General features: G+C 46.0%; 1 protein-coding gene and 1 long non-coding RNA gene across 4 annotated transcripts in view; one reads left to right on the top strand and one right to left on the bottom strand.

Moving 5' to 3' along the window:
- Positions 1–3,673: 3,673 nt before the first annotated feature.
- Positions 3,674–5,603, bottom strand: LOC106487470 (uncharacterized). Its single transcript, XR_001293074.1, has 3 exons — positions 5,572–5,603; positions 4,583–4,635; positions 3,674–3,703 (listed from the first exon to the last, which is right to left on the bottom strand). It is a non-coding gene; the product is annotated as an uncharacterized lncRNA (long non-coding RNA).
- A 1,068-nt stretch (positions 5,604–6,671) lies between these two features.
- The window catches only part of SHB (SH2 domain containing adaptor protein B), a 96,216-nt gene continuing 83,982 nt past the window's right edge, over positions 6,672–18,905 (top strand). For all 3 annotated transcript variants that reach the window (XR_010886947.1, XM_067316033.1, XM_067316032.1), the window contains exon 1: positions 6,672–7,441. Coding sequence is in view for 2 of the 3 variants with exons in the window: in XM_067316033.1 (XP_067172134.1) it covers positions 6,860–7,441 (582 nt within the window). In the remaining variant the exon portion in view is untranslated. The remainder of the gene's footprint in view (positions 7,442–18,905) is intronic.

The following is an 18,905-nucleotide window of genomic DNA, read 5'->3' as shown; positions in this document are numbered from 1 at the left end:
ATCACATTGGTTAGGCATGCTTTCCCCTTGGGGAAGCCATGCTGACTACTCCTGATCACCTTCTTTTCCTCCGCATGCTTGGAGATGGCCTCCAGGATGAGCTGCTCCATCACCTTTCCTGGGATGGTGGTGAGGCTGAGTGGCCTGTAGTTTCCCGGATCCTCCTTCTTGCCCTTTTTGAAGATTGGGGTGACACTGGCTTTCTTCCAGTGTTCAGGCACCTCTCCTGTTCTCCTTGACCTTTCCAAGATGATGGAGAGTGGCCTAGCAATAACATCCGCCAGCTCCCGCAGCACTCGTGGGTGCATCCCATCGGGGCCCATGGATTTGTGGCTGTCAAGTTTGCCTAAATGATCTCTAACCTGATCCTCCTCGCCCAAGGGAAAGTCTTCCTTCCTCCAGACTTTCACTCTTGCCTCCAGGGTCTGGGATTCCTGAGGACTGGCCTGAGTAGTAAAGACTGAAGCAAGGAAGGCATTCAGTAACTCTGCCATCTCTGCCATCTCTGCATCCTTTGTCACCAGGGCACCCGCCCCATTCAGCAATGGGCCCACATTTTCCCTAGTCTTCCTTTTGCTACTGATGTATTTGAAGAAGCCCTTCTTGTTGTCCTTGGCATCCCTTGATAGATTTAATTCCAAATGGGCCTTGGCCTTCCTCGTCGCATCCCTGCATACTCTGACAACGTTCCTATATTCCTCCCAAGTGGCCTGTCCCCCTTTCCACTTTCTGTATACTTCCTTCTTCTGGTTGAGTTTTGCCAGGAGCTCCTTGCTCATCCATGCAGGTCTCCTGCCTCCTTTGCTTGACTTCCTACTCATAGGGATGCACCACTCTTGAGCTTGGAGGAAGTGATGCTTGAATATTAACCAGCTCTCTTGAACACCCCTTCCTTCTAGGGCCCTAATCCATGGGATTCCTCCAAGTAGCTCCCTGAAGAGGCCAAAGTTTGCTCTCCTGAAGTCAGCGGCTGTGATCCTACTTAGTGCCCTGCTGCCTCCTCGCAGGATACTGAACTCCACCATCTCATGGTCACTGCAGCCAAGGCTGTCCCCAACCTTCACATCTTCCACCAGTCCTTCTTTGTTTGTTAGTACGAGGTCCAGCAGCACACCTCTCCTTGTTGGCTCCTCCACCACCTGTGTCAAGAAGTTGTCACTAATGCTCTGCAGGAACCTCCAGGACTGTTTGTGCCTAGCTGTGTTGTGTTTCCAGCAGATATCGGGGTGGTTGAAGTCCCCCATGAGAACCAGGGCCTGGGATCGTGAGGCTACTTCCAGCTGTCTGTAGAAGGCCTCATCGACTTTCTCATCCTGATCAGGTGGCCTGTAGTAAACACCCACAACAGTATCACCCATGCTAGCCTGCTCTTTAATCCTTACCCATAAGCTCTCGACTCGCTCTTCATCCACCCCTAGGCAGAGCTCAATACATTCCAGTTGCTCTCTCACATAAAGAGCAACTCCGCCACCTCGCTTTCCTGGCCTGTCTTTCCTAAAAAACACGTAGCCATCCATGACAGCACTCCAGTCATGCGAGCTATCCCACCACGTCTCTACATCCTGCAGCACAGGAGCACAGGAGTTTGGGAGGACACAGAATGGAGAGCAGCTCCTTAGAAGCACAGAATAATTTCCAGAGCTTCTGCCCAAATCTCTGAACTCTGAACAGAGGTGCCAACCCCCTGCTCAAAGCAGGGCCACTATAAATCTAGATGTTCAGGGCCTTCTCCAGGTGAAGTTTGTGATCTCCAAGGATGGAAATCTCACAGCCTCTCTGGGCCCCTCTACCTGTGCCTGACTTCTCCTTACGGTGCAGAAAGTCCCATCACTTCCAGGAGGTAGTACCAGGAGGCCAGTGGCAGGCCTGGTGGGAAAGGTGCAGAGGTGGAAGAGAACAGGCCTGTGCAGAGCAGAAGGAGCCAGAAATGCTATAGTCATTGCATGTTACAGTAAAAAGCAGGGAGAAGAGCTTGCAATGACAGAGCTCCCCTTTATCCAGCTGAGGAAAGTCCACAGCTTAGCCACCTAATGGTTCAGCCTGTGAGGCTGAACCAAGGTCCCAGCCAGGTTTTGCAACCCATGTAGCATCCTGTGCTGTTGCAGCTACACCATGGTCAGACCTAATCTAATTGCCTGAAGGCTGGCTGTGGTTGTAGGGCACAACTCCAGTCATTCCAGGCTGCCCATAAAATCAGAGCAAATCAATGATGCTGCCCATATTGGTCACCTGGGTCAAAGACTTCCAGACTTAGAGGCACCTAAAGATGGAAGCAGGTGACAAGAGGGATGCTTATCAGTACCTGGGACCCTAATTCCAGCTGGCTTTATGAGCTGCTTTTGCAAATTCTACTTTTCAAAATCTGACCTTGAATAGCCCATAAGATACAAGAAAAGTAAAAGCAAGGAAACAGGGTCCATGCTAGCTAGCGGGGAGACAGAGACAGTCACAAGAGCGGAAGAGCCCCTGCTTTCCTGAAGCATGACAATGTGGGGGTATTTGTTGAATTTAAATAACAAAAACCTAACTGCAGAATAATTATTCCATCCTGCCCAGGAGTAAACTAGTTGATGTAGGAAGTCATTCTGGAGAGTGGAAAAATCTATCTTTCCAGTAATACCACATTTAGTCATACACACACAAAAAGGAAAACATTCAGAGTTTTGATAAGCTGTGAGTCACAAACTGGTCTGGAATCACTACCTAAGTATGATGCAATACAAATAGATAGGAGGAATTCAAGTGCATTAGGGATGTCTGAAATATCTGACATTAGTCACCAAGAGAGAAGCACATCAGGAAAGAGAACATTTCTCTGTTTTGTGATGGCAGATCTTAACATGTTGATTTTTTGCCCAGGCCAAGGCCGTAATAACCAGATGTATTGTCCTCCTTCCAAGCCCTGTTGTAGGTATTTCAATATGAGGAGCTAATCAGCATCAAAAACGTAGGACTTGCTTTATTGTAGAACAGCTGTAGAGTTAGATATGGCAGCACTGCTGAGGGTTTATTAATCCAGAAAGTTATTTCCTCTGCTCCTTTTTCTTCTTTAATTCAAAAGGCAGTTAAAATTTATTGCAACATTTATTAAATAAGAAAACCAGAAGCATGAGAGGAAAGAAATGTCACATAAGTTTCAGAGAAGTTGCTCCTTAGCTGTGTTACTTAATTAAATTGACATAATTAGTAGTTTGCATACTTAGTCAGTACAAATGAATGAGTTGAGTGCAATAATAAACATGTATCAAGTGCCAGCTCTTCATTTAGTCTCAGTTGAGATAAGAATCTCAGTATTGCTTGTTCTCTAAGTTGGAACAAATTGAAAAGCCTGTCCTGGTGCTTCTATTGCAAGAGGTGCAAGGCCAGAAGCATGTGTTCAATTCAGATAATAGCATTTTAGGATCTGTTATTTCCCAAAGAAGTTTTAATTTGTCTCTTTCACCACTACCATTCCATCCCCGAGCGTTGCACAAAACCATGCCAAAACCTAACCATTAACTCATAACTCCAGTCAACGCTCTGAAAGGATGAAGTCCTGTTCCTCCAAAGAGCCACAGGGAGATTTGTCAGGTCAGGAATTAGTAGTGCTGCAGGTGCGGACATACCCTCTGAGCATTCTGGGAGTGGGAAGCAGCCTTTGCACATCCATGGCTGCTGTGCTTTTTGCAGTTCTGGCTAGTGCAAGCTCAGAGACTGGCATGCTCTGCAGGAAAAAGAAACATTCATCTCATTTCTCTTCTGTGCCTGCCTTGCAGATTCTTTTAGTTTCATTCATGTTAAGTATTATATAGGTTTAGCTTTTCTTGGGGCTATCCAGTCTCCACATCTTTCCCATCCTCACATATTCCTGAGATTTGATGGGAAGTGGGTAAAGGGAACCTCTGAAATATTACATAAGCTTCCCTGCATTGGCAGCATTCTGCTCATCTGACCCCCAGGCTGCCTGCCAAAGCAGTGCAGAAAACATAGTTCCTCATCTTTGCCACGAGGGACAGCTGTGGGACTGAGTTTGGGGGTACCGAAACAGTCTTCTTGCCCCTCCCATGCCTCCATGCTGGAGCCACGTTGTCAGAAGGAAGGACAGGCAGAACAGGATTAGGGAGCTGCCAGACGTCTGAGCAATGAGATCCTTGAAGTTTTAAAGAAATGCAAACCCATCTTGCTTCAGGACATAAACCAACCCTTATGTAACGGCATAGAACATGGCATTCCTGGAAATAGCAACTGCTGGGAGTCTTGCAACCCCCTAAAAGACCATGGTACTGGCCAAGTTAGAAACTGGGTATCTGGCAGGGTGGGTCTTAGGCTGGAAGGTTGCTCTGAGAACTAAGGCAAGACATGGTGAACACACTGAACAGAGATGGGTGGACAACACTAAGAATATAAAAACAGAAAAATTTCTGGTTTCTCAAACTAGCAAAGAAAGGATGTCATGTCCCTTTTCACACCAGCTAAGGGCAATGCTGCAGGAAGTCCTCTCAGGAAGGAATTATAATTAAACCCTGTGTTCACAACATGGGGAGGGGTGGTTGGCATACAGCTATGCTTTCAGGAGGTCACCAGAGCATACGGACAGACTCACCTTGAGCAAGATGGACAAAACCAAGACACTTCTTTGCATTCAAAAGAGGCATCCTACAGAGCATGTACAGACAAGAGCAAAGTTAAAGTTGTCCATAAAACCAGAAAAAACCTGCATGTGAAAATCCAATGCACCTTTAATTATCTCGTGGAGACAAGATAAACTTTTGTTCAGCCCTCAAAAATCATTACTGGGGAGTGGGTGAATCAAATACACTACAGGTATGCCTCTGTTGTTGGACCTCAGCAATGCAAAAGTATAAGCAGAGCACTAGATAGGTGACTTGTAATGACATATAGATAAGGGCTTCCTCTCCCATCCCCCATTCTGAACATAAAATGAGAAGACTAAAAAGAGGACCATCTGCCTAAAGATAAAAAGCAACAGTGCAAAACATGACAAGACCCTGACATCTTCATTCCATTTTCTGAAGACTGTATAGCGGTCTTAGCCTGCATAGCAATGGACTTTCACATCTTCAAAAGGGGATTACATCTCAGTTCTAATTTCAGGCCACCCTTCTGCTCAGAAGGCATGTTCAGATCATTGCTGTTTGTATTAGGGACATGTCCATGGCTTCCAACAGAACTGGGATGCTCTTGTGCAGAGTGTTGTCCTGTGTCTGTGTGTATGCACTTGATAAAGCAACAGGAAACTGTTGCTTTATACAAAAGTATAGATCTGAGAATCCCTTTCACAATTTGAAATGGCTTGAACTGAAACAATGAAAAAGATGAATCCCAAAAGGAGGGAAAAGAAACAAACAAAACAACTTTCTGTTGTTTTTATTGATATATCTGAATTCTCACTGATGGAGGCCTCTCAAAGATGTAAGTCCAAGGCCTTCTCCATCCTTATTTGAAGCTGACTTCTCCCTCTGCAGTGTTAGCAGGACAGAAAAATGATGAAAACCTCCATTCCCGGACCAGTATGCACAATTGAAGCACCACTGGCCAGACTCTCACTGGGTAGTCCTTTGGTCTGCTTACCTTATTTGTTGTGGCAAGACACAGGAGACAGGCCCAGATACACCAGCCTAGGGACATTCACCTTATGCCCCACTGCACATCCATCTCAATCTCCCTCCAAAGCCAGGTCAAATCAGTGCTGGAAGGGGGACTAAAGATTCAAGTGAGACAAACATAGCAAGGCAGAAAGCATCTGAGAGAACCTACTATGACAGATGTTCACCCTTAGGTAGATAGACAAAGACAAAACCAGCAAGAACAATACTAACCGGTCACAACTGTGGCAGACCAGAAAGCCACATATCCTGGCAATATACAAGCCTGGCAGCATGATTCACATAGGCATCATCTGCTTGTCTGATTTACTGTAGCCCTTATCTAGGAATGCAGGCACAAACCCGAGAAAGACATCTACCGACACAAAATGCAATATCCTGTTCGCTTAGCAGCACCAGTCCTGCCCAGCACAGGCCTTGGAAACCTTCTTTAGGAAAATTCACCCCTCACCTCCAACAGGGGTCCACCAACGCAGAAGGTGACGCACACGCAGCAGTGCTGGAAAGGTCAGAGCTCGAACCGCGCGGGGTCACATCGATCCACCAGGTCGTGCCTTCCTAGAGGCTCCTAAACCCAAAGCAACCTAGAGAGCCAGGAGCGCCAGTGCCTCCTGCCTGCCTGTGCCCCCATCCCTCCGGGTCGCCCTGCCCCGCAGAGGCCAGATCGAAGCTCCCTCACTTCCCGAAGCAGCTCGTGGGTGCTGCTGCACGTCCCGGGGACGACGATGAACCCCGCCAGCTCGTCACCTTGGGAAAAGGGATCGGACACCGCCCCCCCCCGGCAGGAAGGGCACAGTGCGCCGCGCAGCCTCCCTCGGCCCGGCGGGCACCTGGCCCAGCCCCCGCCCGCCTCTCCCCGCCCCCGGCCGCGGCGATGGGCCGGGCCCCGCATGCAGATACGTCCCCCGCCTCCCCAGTGCGTGCTGAGGTCAGGCCGGGCTGCAGGAGCGTGTAAGCGCGGAGGAGCCGCGGCGGGGCGGGTGGGGGAAGGGGCCCCCGCGGCCGCGGGGGGTGCGGAGCTGCCCCGTCCCATCGGGAAGTTGAGGCCCGGAGTGGAGCGTTCGGGCCCCTGGTGGCAGCGGCAAAGTTGGGCGTGCGTGGGGGGAGGTGGCTGACCTGCCTCGCCGCTCCTTCTCCTCCATGCGGGCGGTGGCGGCGTGCGGGGGCGGTGCGCAGCGCTGAGCGGCAGCGGGTCGGCGCCGCGGGCCGAGCTGCCGTCCATGGGCGCAGCGCCGTAGGGCCCGGCGGCGACGATGGCCAAATGGCTGAACAAGTACTTCAGCCTGGGCAATAACAAGACCAAGAGTCCCCCGCAGCCTCCGCGGCCCGACTACCGCGAGAAGCGCAACGGTGCCGGCGGCGCGCCCCGCCCCGACGGCCCGCCGCACCTCCACCACCACACCTCGCCCGGCTTCCAGCACCGCCACCTGCGCGACGACACCAGCGACCTGCTGCGTGCCTACCGCGCCCAGAAGGACCGCGACTTTGAGGACCCCTACAGCGGGCCCGGCTCGTCCCTGCGCAAGCTGCGCGCTATATGCCGCCCGGACTACTGCGCGCCCGAGGATGCAGGCGAGGCGGCCCCGAGGGCTTTCTCCTCCTCGTCGTGCTGCGCCGCGCCGCCCGCCGCTTCCGCAGCCGGCTCCCCGCACCTGTTCCGCAGCCACAGCGAGCGCCGCCCGGCCACGCCGCCCGACGTCAAGTACATCTCCCCCAAGCACCGACTCATCAAGGTTGAGAGCAGCGGCAGCACCGCTGCCGACGGCACTGGCAAGAAGCTCAGCAAGGGCTGCGAGCAGCTGGCGACTCTCGTCCCCTCTGCCAAGAAAGAGAAAGTAAGTGTGCCCTCCAGCCTGCCAAGCTAAGGATAGGGCTGAGGATGTCCCCATCTCCAGAAGAGTAGCTGGTGGTGGGGCGCAAGCTTCTCTTCAGACGACTCTGGCTCTGGATGGTCTGACACTTGTTAACATCTCTGGGTAGGCAGGTTGTGTGCAGGGCTTGGGGGTGAAGTGACACCTACTCTGGGCTTTTGAACTTACCTCCCTTCTGGCTGCCTGATGGGGCAGGTTTGCAGGTGTACTTGTCTGTGCCCTAGCACACAAGGCACCTGAATGCACATGGGTAAAGGTTGGCCGCTGTGCCAAAACCCTTGTTCTGCAGATTGAATTAGTGAATGCATTCAGAGTTCTTAGTGAAGACTGAGAGAGAGGAAAGTCACTTGCTGCCATCCTGTTTAGATGCCCGATGCAGCCTGAGGTAGCTTTGTCACTCTCTGGCAGGGCAGGTTTGCAGGTGTCCCTGTCTGTGCTCTGGGTCACAGCACACGCCCAACTTAACAACTGCCACCAGGGCCCTTGGATTGCTGTGCTCCTGCTAAACAGGGCCTGAGTCTTTGGGGTCAGGTTGTGGAGCCCTGGGGAGCCATGAGGAACCCCATGCTGATGGGACAAAGTTGTGGCCTCAGCCCTACTGCAGGGGTTCTGGTGTGAATGGGATGGCCATATTTAAAGAAAAAAAAGAAAACAAACCCCCCAAACTGATGTTTTTCTGAGTCAAGAAGGAGAAGAAAACAGGCCTAGGAGGTGTTAGGAGTGTGCAGTGAGGTGTGGGGGAATGGGACTGAGGGGAGGTTTTTTTTCCATGAACTGCTGAGTTTTGAGAGCCACTTTTATGTGGTTCAGGTGGTCACCTACAAGGTTGGGTTCCTCAGTGATGTTGCTTAATGGCTGACTAAACTCAGGAGTGCTGAAAACCTTTGGGGACCTGTTTGCTGTTGCTGCCTTTTTCTCAGGGTTACTCTGTTGTGGATGAGTATGGAGCATTTGACTTGTTTTCAGAATATGCTCATCTTCCAGGGTGAGAACTGGACCAGGCTAGGAGAATGTAAGGGCTGCTTGGCCTTGCAGTTGTTTTAATTTGTTCTGTAACTTCAGTTGCAGGAGTGTTTCGAGTGTGGGGGTTTGTTTTTTTGTTTGTTTTGTTTTGTTTCCCCCTCGCACCCCCCCCCCCCCCCGCAGTCACCCACAGCTTCTTGACAGCTATCTGCATAGGGTGAGCTGTATACCTGCTCTGTGCTTGCTTCTGCACATGCAGGAGATGGTCTGATTGAATAAATCGGATTTCAGGATCAGGGAAGAGTCTGCCTTAGAGACTCCGTAGTAAGAACTGTGTGTGGTATTTGGAAAGGCTTTTTTTGTATGGTAACAATCTTCTGCAAATCTGAATATTTTGCTGCTTATTACAGACTTTTGATGGCAGATTGAATGCGGGCACATTCAGTCTGGGCAGTAACTGCTCGTCAGTTGGGCTTCTTATGTCTGCAGCGAACTGATAAACTCACAGGAGAGTTTATTTCAAGATAATGGCAGTCTGCCCATTTTATAAGGTGACAACTTGTCACATGTTCACTAATGTAGTTGAAAATCCTGTCTTACAGCATTACAGTGCTTTGTGTGCCTAAGTGTGTTTCCAACTGACATGTACCTGAAGCAAACTCCATAGCTACTGGTCCAGCTGCTAACGTTCTCCTATCTTTTAGTGGTGGTTCTCTACCAGTATTTGTGAAATACTTCAGGCACACACAGTACTGGAAAGCACTGTGCTCAGAGAATTCAGGTTACAGTTTGGGGAGCTTTGAAGAGGTAAGTAGCATTACTCATCTTATAAGCATAGCGTGTATCCCCACACCTCTGTCACCCCCCACATCCCTATAACTATAATTTAGCTTTTTGTTATCATGGAAACTAATATTTCTCCAATTATGTAAGCTGGCATGTGCAACTTCAGTGTAATAGTCACATCACAGGAATTCTAAGTATTTGCTATCAGTTTAAATGATCTGTGTGTACATGTTTAGGCATGTAACAGGATTGCATTGATTGGTGACACATTTCCATGACAATTTGATAAATTATATCCTGTCCAGATACAAATCCAAATAAATCAGCTTGTCATGATGATGATACAAGATTAAAGCTCTAGGTATTTATTACAATGTCAGTCATTTTATGTATCATCCCTCACTGGAAAAAGCTTTCAGAAAAGTGAATGATTAAAGTCACAATATCAGTATGTATTTTAGTCTTCTATCAATTAACTGTGTTGAGGCCCTGTATCCGCTTTTTAAGGAGATACTTTCTACAGCTTCATACTTTAAAGAAAATAACTGCTTGGGGCAGGAGCTTCCAAGTGCAGCTACTATTTTTTATTGGGCATATTTTTTTTCTTTTTTTAATCATCTTTCAATTTTAGGCCTTACTGAAGCAATTTTCAAAACAGAAACTGCATCTGTTGTCAAGTGCTCTGGTACAAAACCTGTGCCATAATTACCCAATTCCTCTTCCATTTGTGTGGTTATAAGTCCATGTGCTGTTCTAAGCCTGTGCTGCAGGTTCTAAAATTTGTTTTGAATGAGTAACCTGTAGCTTTTTAAAATAAGGTAATTCCAAAAAATTCCAGGAAAATACATGTGACAAGCGGGAAATCTTAAAATGTCTGAGAAATAAAATCAGCCCTGCACCTGAAAAGGTAGGTGTTAACATGACTCTCTTCAGCTGTTTCATAGATAAGTGATAAACTTGGTAAAGTGATACATGTACCTCTATGATATTCTCATTCCCTCCCTTCCCCTTTTTTAAATGAAGCTTTGTGTAGTTTCTTGTGGTGATGGGAGAGCAGTGTTGCTGTTGTTTCAAAATACATTTACCTCTGTTGGATTTGTCCTTGAACTTTGTTCTGCTGAGGAACGTGGAGAGGGGTTATGTTTTTTCTGTGTGTTGAGTTTTTCACAAATGTTGTTTTTGTGAAAGAAGTGAATGGATCTGGTATAAGTGGATGATGTTTGAGGGAATGATTTAGCTAAAATTCAAAACATTTGTTTCAAGTCATGCATGAAGAAGTGGGTGAATTGTTTCTGTTAATGCTGGAAATCAGTAAGTTCTTCACTAGCTTTCCTTCCCCTAATACAGAGGTGCAGTCAAGGGTAAAGCTGGTAATGTGTTTTGAAAAATTTCTTCTAGGGAACGGGTATTGTCGTGAATACAATTTCTGCTGAAACTGTAAGAGCCATGCACTAGTTACTGCTAAGAGCTGTTGGCTCAAATGAGCATGCCTTTGCTGCACAACAGCCTTTGAACTATAAGGTACAATTAGGCCAGGTAAGAACATACTGCTCTAGCCACTGCATCCAATTGTTTTACTAGCTTTGAGCCCTGGAGATGCTTAGTTTTCGCCCATGCTTCCTGATGTTACAGCACCATTTAGCTTGGGCTAAGAAGCCTGTAACAAATTAAAAGTAAATAAAAATCATTTTTATTTTGGGAAGCTATGTTGGTTTGGGGAAAAGGGAAGATCCAAATGATAGGTTAACTGTGTGATGAAGAGAAGACGGTCATTGTATAAAACACTTGCATGCTCTTGGGAGAGAAATGTGGCTGACCTTGGTTGTGGAGTCAGACACCAGTGTCGAGCTAGCTGCTTTGTTGGAGACAGCTGATGCAGTGGCATTACCTGTCCATATATCTCTTCATATGCACATAGATGCTTTGGCTGAATATTTTCACCCACTCTGAAGGGTAAAGTGCAGCCTGCAGTCTTTTCTCACAGCAGTGTGGACAGCTTTTGTTAGGAGGCTAACATGGCTGGCCTTCATCTTTTTTCGAACTGAGCAGATGCAAGTTTGTTAGTGTACTCATTAATATCTGTGCCCCCCCCCACCTGTCCCTCATTTGTAAGTGGTTGGTTGTAGCCAGTCCTTATGAGAACTGTTGGTGCTCTGCAGTTTAATGATACCAGATAACAAGTGTTGGCACTTGGGTACAATGTGCAGAGACTTTGAGATCGTGTTATACTGAGAAAGCTCCACTGCATATTAAAGATTCAAATGACACAGTGGCATTTTCCTTGCTTTCCTGTTTGGTTATGTCTGATGATACTTCTAACTTTTATATGAGGAGTTAATTTCCTGAATATTAACTTCCTCAGCAATGGAACAAAGAGGAGCTACATCCTTTTCTTTCTGTGCTGTTTATTTTCTCCCAGTGGTAGAAATTAGATTTTTTTTTTTTTTTAATTTCACAGTCCTGAAATGTAAAGGGAGAGCCTGACAGGCAAGCCTGGTGTACAGTGGTGATAGTGTGCAGGGAGAGAATTTCTTTTTTCTTAAAATTCTGTCACTCACTGAGGGAGAAAAGGTGAAGTCAGAAGGTGTAGTCAGAAAATTTGATAAAAATATTTAAAAAACCCTGAGGAAAAAATCTGTAAATAGCATAGCTTAGTCTACTAAGTACATTAGGAATGAAAGAAAATCCATTTGCCATATATGTCTGTCACCATGGAGAGACGATAGTGTTTAATGATCCAAGAATGTTCAGGAATGTTCAGTAAATGCTTATGTGCGCTCTGGCATCTCTGATCTTTTTTTTTTTTTTGAATATACAAGGATGGAACACTGTTTTTCCTTTATGCAAAACAGAGAAGCATGGTTTTCAACAAGTTAGATGAGTAGTTTTGTAAGTTTTGTGCCTGGCTGTCTGTGTTGGCTGAGCTCAATTATCTATTAAACTTTTAAGAGATACTGGACTAGGAAAGAGATTCAGGGAAGCTGTGGGTGTGCTGCAATTATACATAAAGGACAAATGGGAAAGTACAAATAACTAGAGACTGGTTAGTTTAAAGCAGTCCCAGGAAAAAAGATAGAATAGCTGATTCAGGGAGCAAAGGAGATAAAATAATGGCAGGCAACCTGCTGTTACAGAAAGTATCTGTTACATGCGTGACTGTCTTTTGTGAGATTCCAGGCATAGCTTACAAAAGGTACTGCAGAAGTATAATGTGTCTGATATTCAGGAAACTTTGATGTGTAAAGTTAAGAATACTAACTACAGCTGAAGCAAACTGACATTTGGAACAAATGCCCAAGGGAAAGTCATCATCACCAGATGTCTCTGAATTTGGATTGGTGGATTTTTTTTTCTTTTGGGGGGTTTAGTTTTTTTGTTTTGTTTTGTTTTTGTTTTGTTTGTTTGTTTGTTTTTGTTTAGATACTTTAATCAGGCGGGTTTGGAGGTTCCAAGAATGATGCTTATCAGAAAGTGGACTGCAATGTTGATGGCTGATAGGCTGGCTTAGAATCTGGGGCAGCAGCAGCTCAGTTCCTCCAGTACATACAATAAGACATTTCTGGCTTCCATCTTTAGTGCTGATCTGGGAGATGGTTACTGCTCAGCTCTCCTGTGGCAGAGGAGTGAGCACAGAAGAGCTTGAATGACATGTGGCAATATGTGTAAGACTGGCACCTGCTGTATTTGTGTAAGAACAAATGTGAAACTGAACATCGACTGACGGGACAGAAACACTTGGTAAATTGGAGACCACACCACTAGTAGAATGCGTCGAAGCCTTCTTTTGTGACTTTCGCATTTCTGGCATTGTGTGATGCATGTAAATCCATGAAAGTAGTAATACTTGAGGGGAAGGATATTCTGTGTGAAAGGATACTTTGTGTTTGTCTTGCCTATTATGGTTTTCAGGACTTAAATGCTTCTCTGCCTGGCTTTGGGCTGAAGAACCTGCCAGACAGTTACTGTTGTTTTTCATTGCAGCAGCTACATAGGATTTAAGAACTGGGATTGCAGCATACTTGTCCTTTAAAAGACGGTCATTTTATAATGAGCAGCATTTTGCTTTAGCTCTGTGCAGCGGAGGTAGAACTGTGCAGCAGGTCTGGATCTTTAATGCAGCAGACGTTGCAAGTTGCAAGATCCATTTCAACAGGAGAGGCTGTATCTGATGCTGTAGAAAAGAGCTTGGCTGTGTACAAACAGAGCTGATCAATGGGAAAGTACATAAATGTGTGGCAGCAACTGTCAAGCTGGAAACTGTTCCAGGCAGCATAGTTGCTGGCTTGATTTCCAAAGGTCTGAAGACAAGGACTGTGTGCATCTTGCACCTGTGCAGGAAGAAAAACTTAGTTTCTATGGGATCCACCTCAGAAGTGTGCTTCACAGAGATCTTGCTGCTAGCTAAGCACAAGAGCTAAAGCCATTTGCCTTGAAAGCTTCCCCCTGTTCTACATGCAACAAGTACCTTTCTTGCACTGCAATAGACTATGGAACTGTTACTTGAGCTCTGCAGATCTTGGAAAACTGTACTTATGCTCCGTGGAAAAATAATAATATCTGCATATGGTTAAAACCTTTTAGTACACATTGTGAATATGTTTGTCTTATTTTTGTATCTGGATGGTCCAAGTTGTATTTGGCCATGCAAGTGAGAATAACTCGTGTGTAATTAACAGAATCTTGTAGGTGATACTTCAGGATGCACTGAGGAAAACTTGAAAACTGTCTGAGCAGTGTGAGGTTCTCTAGATCCAATTATGCACTTCCTAAAGAGCTCGAACTACAAGCAGAACGCAGTGTGTTATATCAGTGTTTAATCTATTACAGCAGAGTGTCAGGCTGCTGCTTTTTACATCTAGCTCCACCGAGACAATCTTGCTCTGTGCTTGTCATTTGGCTCTGGCTTGTGAGCAAAAGAACTGGAGAACAAGGTACTGGTGACTGTGGACCTTATGAACCTGCAGGACTGGCCTGGGTGGGGCCATGCATAAAGGCAGCAAACAATTTTTCCCTAGCAGTTCATGGTGCTATATGAGAAAGCAGCAGCTAGAAATGCATTCTTCCACATATGTCAGCCCCATATCAAGGGACTATCACAGTCTTGAGAATGGGAAGATATTCAGTAATTACCTGGGCCTGTGGAGTCTTACTGACTTAGAGCTGTTCTGTGTGATGTGGTCACTGTTTGAAATGATAAGCTGTTGAATTACAAATCTGCCTGACTTATGCAGTAGAGAAGTCTGGGAGTGGCACAGCTTGGAATCATCTCAGCTCTGGGAATCATCCATGTTTTCAAGCTGTTGTAGAGAGAGGGATACAACCAGAGAAAGGGCTGTGTGGAAGGAGTCTGAAGCAGTTGGACACTTGTAGATTGACTGGTGGTCTTCCAGAAGAGGCTATCATGTATACTGTCTTGAAGAAAACACATGCAAAACCCTGAAACAAATTACCTCACTTACTGGATACTTGTAAAAAGACTGACTTGCCCCTTCTGAACTCAGATATGCTTCTTGAATCATTTATTGGGAGACTGTAGCTGAAGGTGTTCCACATGGCCTTATCCTGAAAAGGTTCTGTGAAAGACTGATCCTGCAGTACAGATGCTCATAAGGGAACTGTGTAGAGTAGTGGACCTTTGTCCCTGTTCTTCCCTGTGAACAATGTGCCTAATGTTTATGGACCATGTTCACACTGCTAGTTTTTCACTTTTGCTCTCTCTTGCTTCTCGGGAGATCGTGTGACACCAACATGTTTCTGTGCTGGGCTGTCTTCCCAAATCCAACAGCTCTATGCTGCTGTGAGGGACACAGGTTCTGAGCTGTCATGTGCTTAACTTCTGGGCCCCTTCCATTGTACAAAGTGTTTTTTTTCCTTTGGACTGAGAGTTTGAGAGATATAGAGTATTAGGCCTGAGTTTGAAAGTTCTGTGCAAAAACTTGAAAGAGAAGGGACAAGATTTTTTCCTAAAACTGCTTGCTATTTCTGTTTTTCCTTGCATAGTCCAGCTGTAAGCTGCTGGTTTCACTTCTAATCATAGATACCCTAATCTTGATTTTGTACCCATGTCCCACTACTGGACCACAGGAATTAGCCCATGTGCTTTGTTGTCTCTCCAGCCACTGTTCTGAGCACATCTATGGCCCGAGAGATGGACAGTATGTGTTCTGGAGCAGTTAGTCTGGGCTTAGTGCTCTAACCTTGGTCTCCTCAAAGTCAATTCTGAAACAGTTATCAAAGCAAATTTGCCAATGACTGAAATGGGCACCAGAGGTTCAGCCTTTGCTGCGAGGGACTTGCTAACCTCTGTTTTCATTTCAATTCTAGCTGGAAAACCAGCAAAACTACTTGCGACTGCAGTGGCCTGCAAGGTCTCAGGCTGTTTTTCATTGGAAGGGTGGAGGCCAGTTTAAAGTGAATTGCTTGTTAATATTTGACTCTTTAAAAAATAGCTGTATTCTGGCTGATGTGGATGAAAACTGCAGAGTTGCTTTGTATCTATAACTGAATTCTATATGTCGATGCCAAACAGTAACCTGCTTGCAACTCCTAAATCTCTTATTTTCTGATGTGTCTTTTCTTGGGCCTTATCTGTTGATTCTGTCTCGAAGGCTTTTTTTTTTTTTTTTGGGTATTCTTAAATTTTCTCCATGTGATTTTGCAAAAACCCAAGATAACTGAATTTCCAGTGGTTCTAATTCCAAAGGTGTGAAAGTGTTTCACAGGCTTCGTTTGAGGGATTGATGCCACTGAGATGGACTTCAACCACTTCCAGTTTATAATGTGACAGTAGTTGAGGAGCACTGCAGAGCAAGGGCTTCTGCAGGAGGAGTGTGTGTAGGCAGAGTATCTGTCTGGAATTCAGACCTCTCTGCTCTTTTGAGAGGTTTTAGGATCTATTTTCATCTTTCATTTTTTAAAAAACTGTAAAACCCAAACCAACAAAAGATAGTCTTAATCTTCAAAGAGGTGTCATAACAGTGATCCTTAAATCCACATTGGGGATAATATATAAAATCTGAATGAGATAGAAGTAGGTTCTGAGTTTACACTGCCCATAGCTGTGCTGCATGTTCTCTGGGTAGTTTCTGTGTATGGCTGTTATAAAGATTGTTAGATTGTAGCTTGGTAAAATTGCAGGAAATTTATATTATGGAAGACTTTACATCCAAATGAATCCTGTCCAAGTGAAGTTTTAGAGTGGTCTCTTTCTTCAAAGAAAGCTCTACCCTTTCAGATACAATCTCTGTCTCTAGTTTCAACCAGTATTGTTCCAGCAAACAGATTTTTGCCATGTCTTCTGTGTAACTCTGCTTGCTGTGGGTGTGGAAAGGAGTGAATACTTGCTTAGTGTGAAACTGGAAGGAGATGCTGTCAGTCAAGGAGAAAGCATTAGTCCACTGAGGTTCAGCTTACTCCCACTACTGTGATCTGTGGCTACCTCATAACTTACCTGTACTTCAGACTTCATGGACATTGCTCTGCCTCAAGCCTCCTTATTGTATCATCAGTCTCAAGTGTCCCTGTCTCCTCTCCCATTCCCTGAGATGTCTACATTACAGAAGTAAGCTGGTTAGCCATAGTGCTTGGCATGATTGCCAAGCCAGAGATCTGCAGGAGATCTTGAGGAATCAAGTCCCTCTGCAGGCAGTTTAAAACATGAAATTCATTTGAGAAGCTTTGCTGCACCTGACAGCCATAAATCTCTGGCAAAAGCGGTGCAAAATTACTGAGATTTCAGCAGTAATGAAGAGCATGAGTTGCGTGATTCACTAAATCCTGGTAGCAATTTTTCTATTTGGAGAATTAAACAAATGACTCAAAGATGGATAAAGACCAAAGGCTACAACCCAGCAGTGACTATCAGCTGCCAAATACTCCAAGGTTATGGTAGGAAGACTGAAAGCTACCAAGAATTCTTACTGCATTCTGTCTCAGGAAGAGACAGGTGTCCTTCATGCTACACACAAGCATCTTCCATTTTTCTCCCCCATGATGAAGTTGCGCAGGGAAAGTTCTGTGGGGGACTCACAGAGGTCTTTGACTGGGGGCTGCAGCTCCTGACAGTCATGCGTAACACCACTCTGCAAATCAATAAATAAGGTGAGATGGTTGATTTGGCCCATACATCACTGTGATTCTAAGTGTACTGAAAGTAACTGAAGTTACTATTCACTGAATTACACAGATGTTGCTGACAGATTTCCAGCTGGCATTCAAGGATGACAGGAAGCATGAGAGGGACATGAGTGCTGTTGTGTTGGTCTTGCTGCTGCTGTATCCCTGGTGGTGGGTGCTTGATGCTGTGTGACACTGAAGTCATTTTAGCTGCTGGTCTGACACGGAGGAAGAGACCCAGAAATATGGAGTGCAGGAAGATGAAGTCAAGTCTAGAGGAAATTTGTGTCTGAGTCCTGAGCTGTGGTGTAGGGGCCCTGGTTCATCAGGGAGTGAGTTTGTCCTATGACTGTTCTTCCCCAGCCAAGTGCAGACTAAGTGCTGGGCTCTAATGCTTTTCTAATGCTTTTTTACTCATGCCTTGGAACAGGCATGAGTAAAGCAGCAGAGTGAAGGAGATGCTGAACATCAACTGGGAATTTTGGGAGTGACTTTCCATCTAGGATAATGCAACTCTGTGAGCCCTGAGCTGTGCAGAGGAACAAGCTAATTGTATAGAGTTTGCCACCAACACTGTGTTTTTGGGAAAATTCTGTATGGAGCTGTGCTTGCTTGCTCTTTGTCACTGAGTGTGGAGAAGCCTTCTGTTGCTGGTGGACTAGAACTTTATTGACATACCCGGGTTGCTCTACTGGTCTTCCAGCCATGGCATAGCATCGTAGAGTGGCTCTGCTATGCCCGAAGAGCCTTCTCCAGGGCTGCTGCCACTGTGGAGTTTGTAGAGCATCTTCTGTATTAGAGAAGTCCACATGCTACTGTTGCTGCAGGGAAGGAGGAAGGGGACAGGAGCTGCTTGTGATGGCAGCTGGAGGTAAGACTGAAACACCCTGATTTCAGAAGTTGCCAGCTGTGTGCAGAACACTGGCCAGGACAGCAGAATGCTGACTGTGCTCCTCTCGGCCAGAGCTGTAGACTGGAACTGCCTATCTGAACTTCTCTGAGCAGGCAGAGGGGTCCCCCCTGCCCTTCCTGAGCTCCCTAATGCAGAGGCTGGAGCCATGTGGCTCTACTGCTGCTCAGCAGGTTGCTGCCTTATCTTTGAGAGGTCAGGTGGGGTTGGGGATTGTCCCTGAAAGGCTGTCACTGCCTGTGGTAGCCATCCAGGTCCTGGCACTGGAGTGCCTTTTACCAACCTGCCTTTTCATGTGTGTTTCACAGTTGGATCTGACTGCTTTGCATAAATTCACCACTTTATCTGTGTCTCTGTTGATTGCTGTCAGAATCTATGCTATGAAAATCCTTCCAGGGAAGGGAGTGGAGAAGTTTATTACTGTTATGTGTCTTTGGCGATTCCATAGTGATGATTTTGGCCTGGTTCCAGCAGCTGACAGCTGCATGGGGACAAGAGTGAATCCTGCACGCTGTAGACACAATTCATGTTCTCCCAGACTCTGTAGATTTTCATGTCAGACACAGGGACCCTGGAGCATTCCCTGTTAAAACTCAACTTACACCCCGGAATTAGCTGACCAAAAGTATTAGAGGAATGAATAATAAATAATAG

The sequence above is a fragment of the Apteryx mantelli genome, chromosome Z (genome assembly GCF_036417845.1).
Source record: "Apteryx mantelli isolate bAptMan1 chromosome Z, bAptMan1.hap1, whole genome shotgun sequence".
NCBI lineage: Eukaryota > Metazoa > Chordata > Aves > Apterygiformes > Apterygidae > Apteryx > Apteryx mantelli.
Note: the sequence above shows the minus strand (reverse complement) of the source record. Positions and strands in the feature narration are given on the sequence as shown.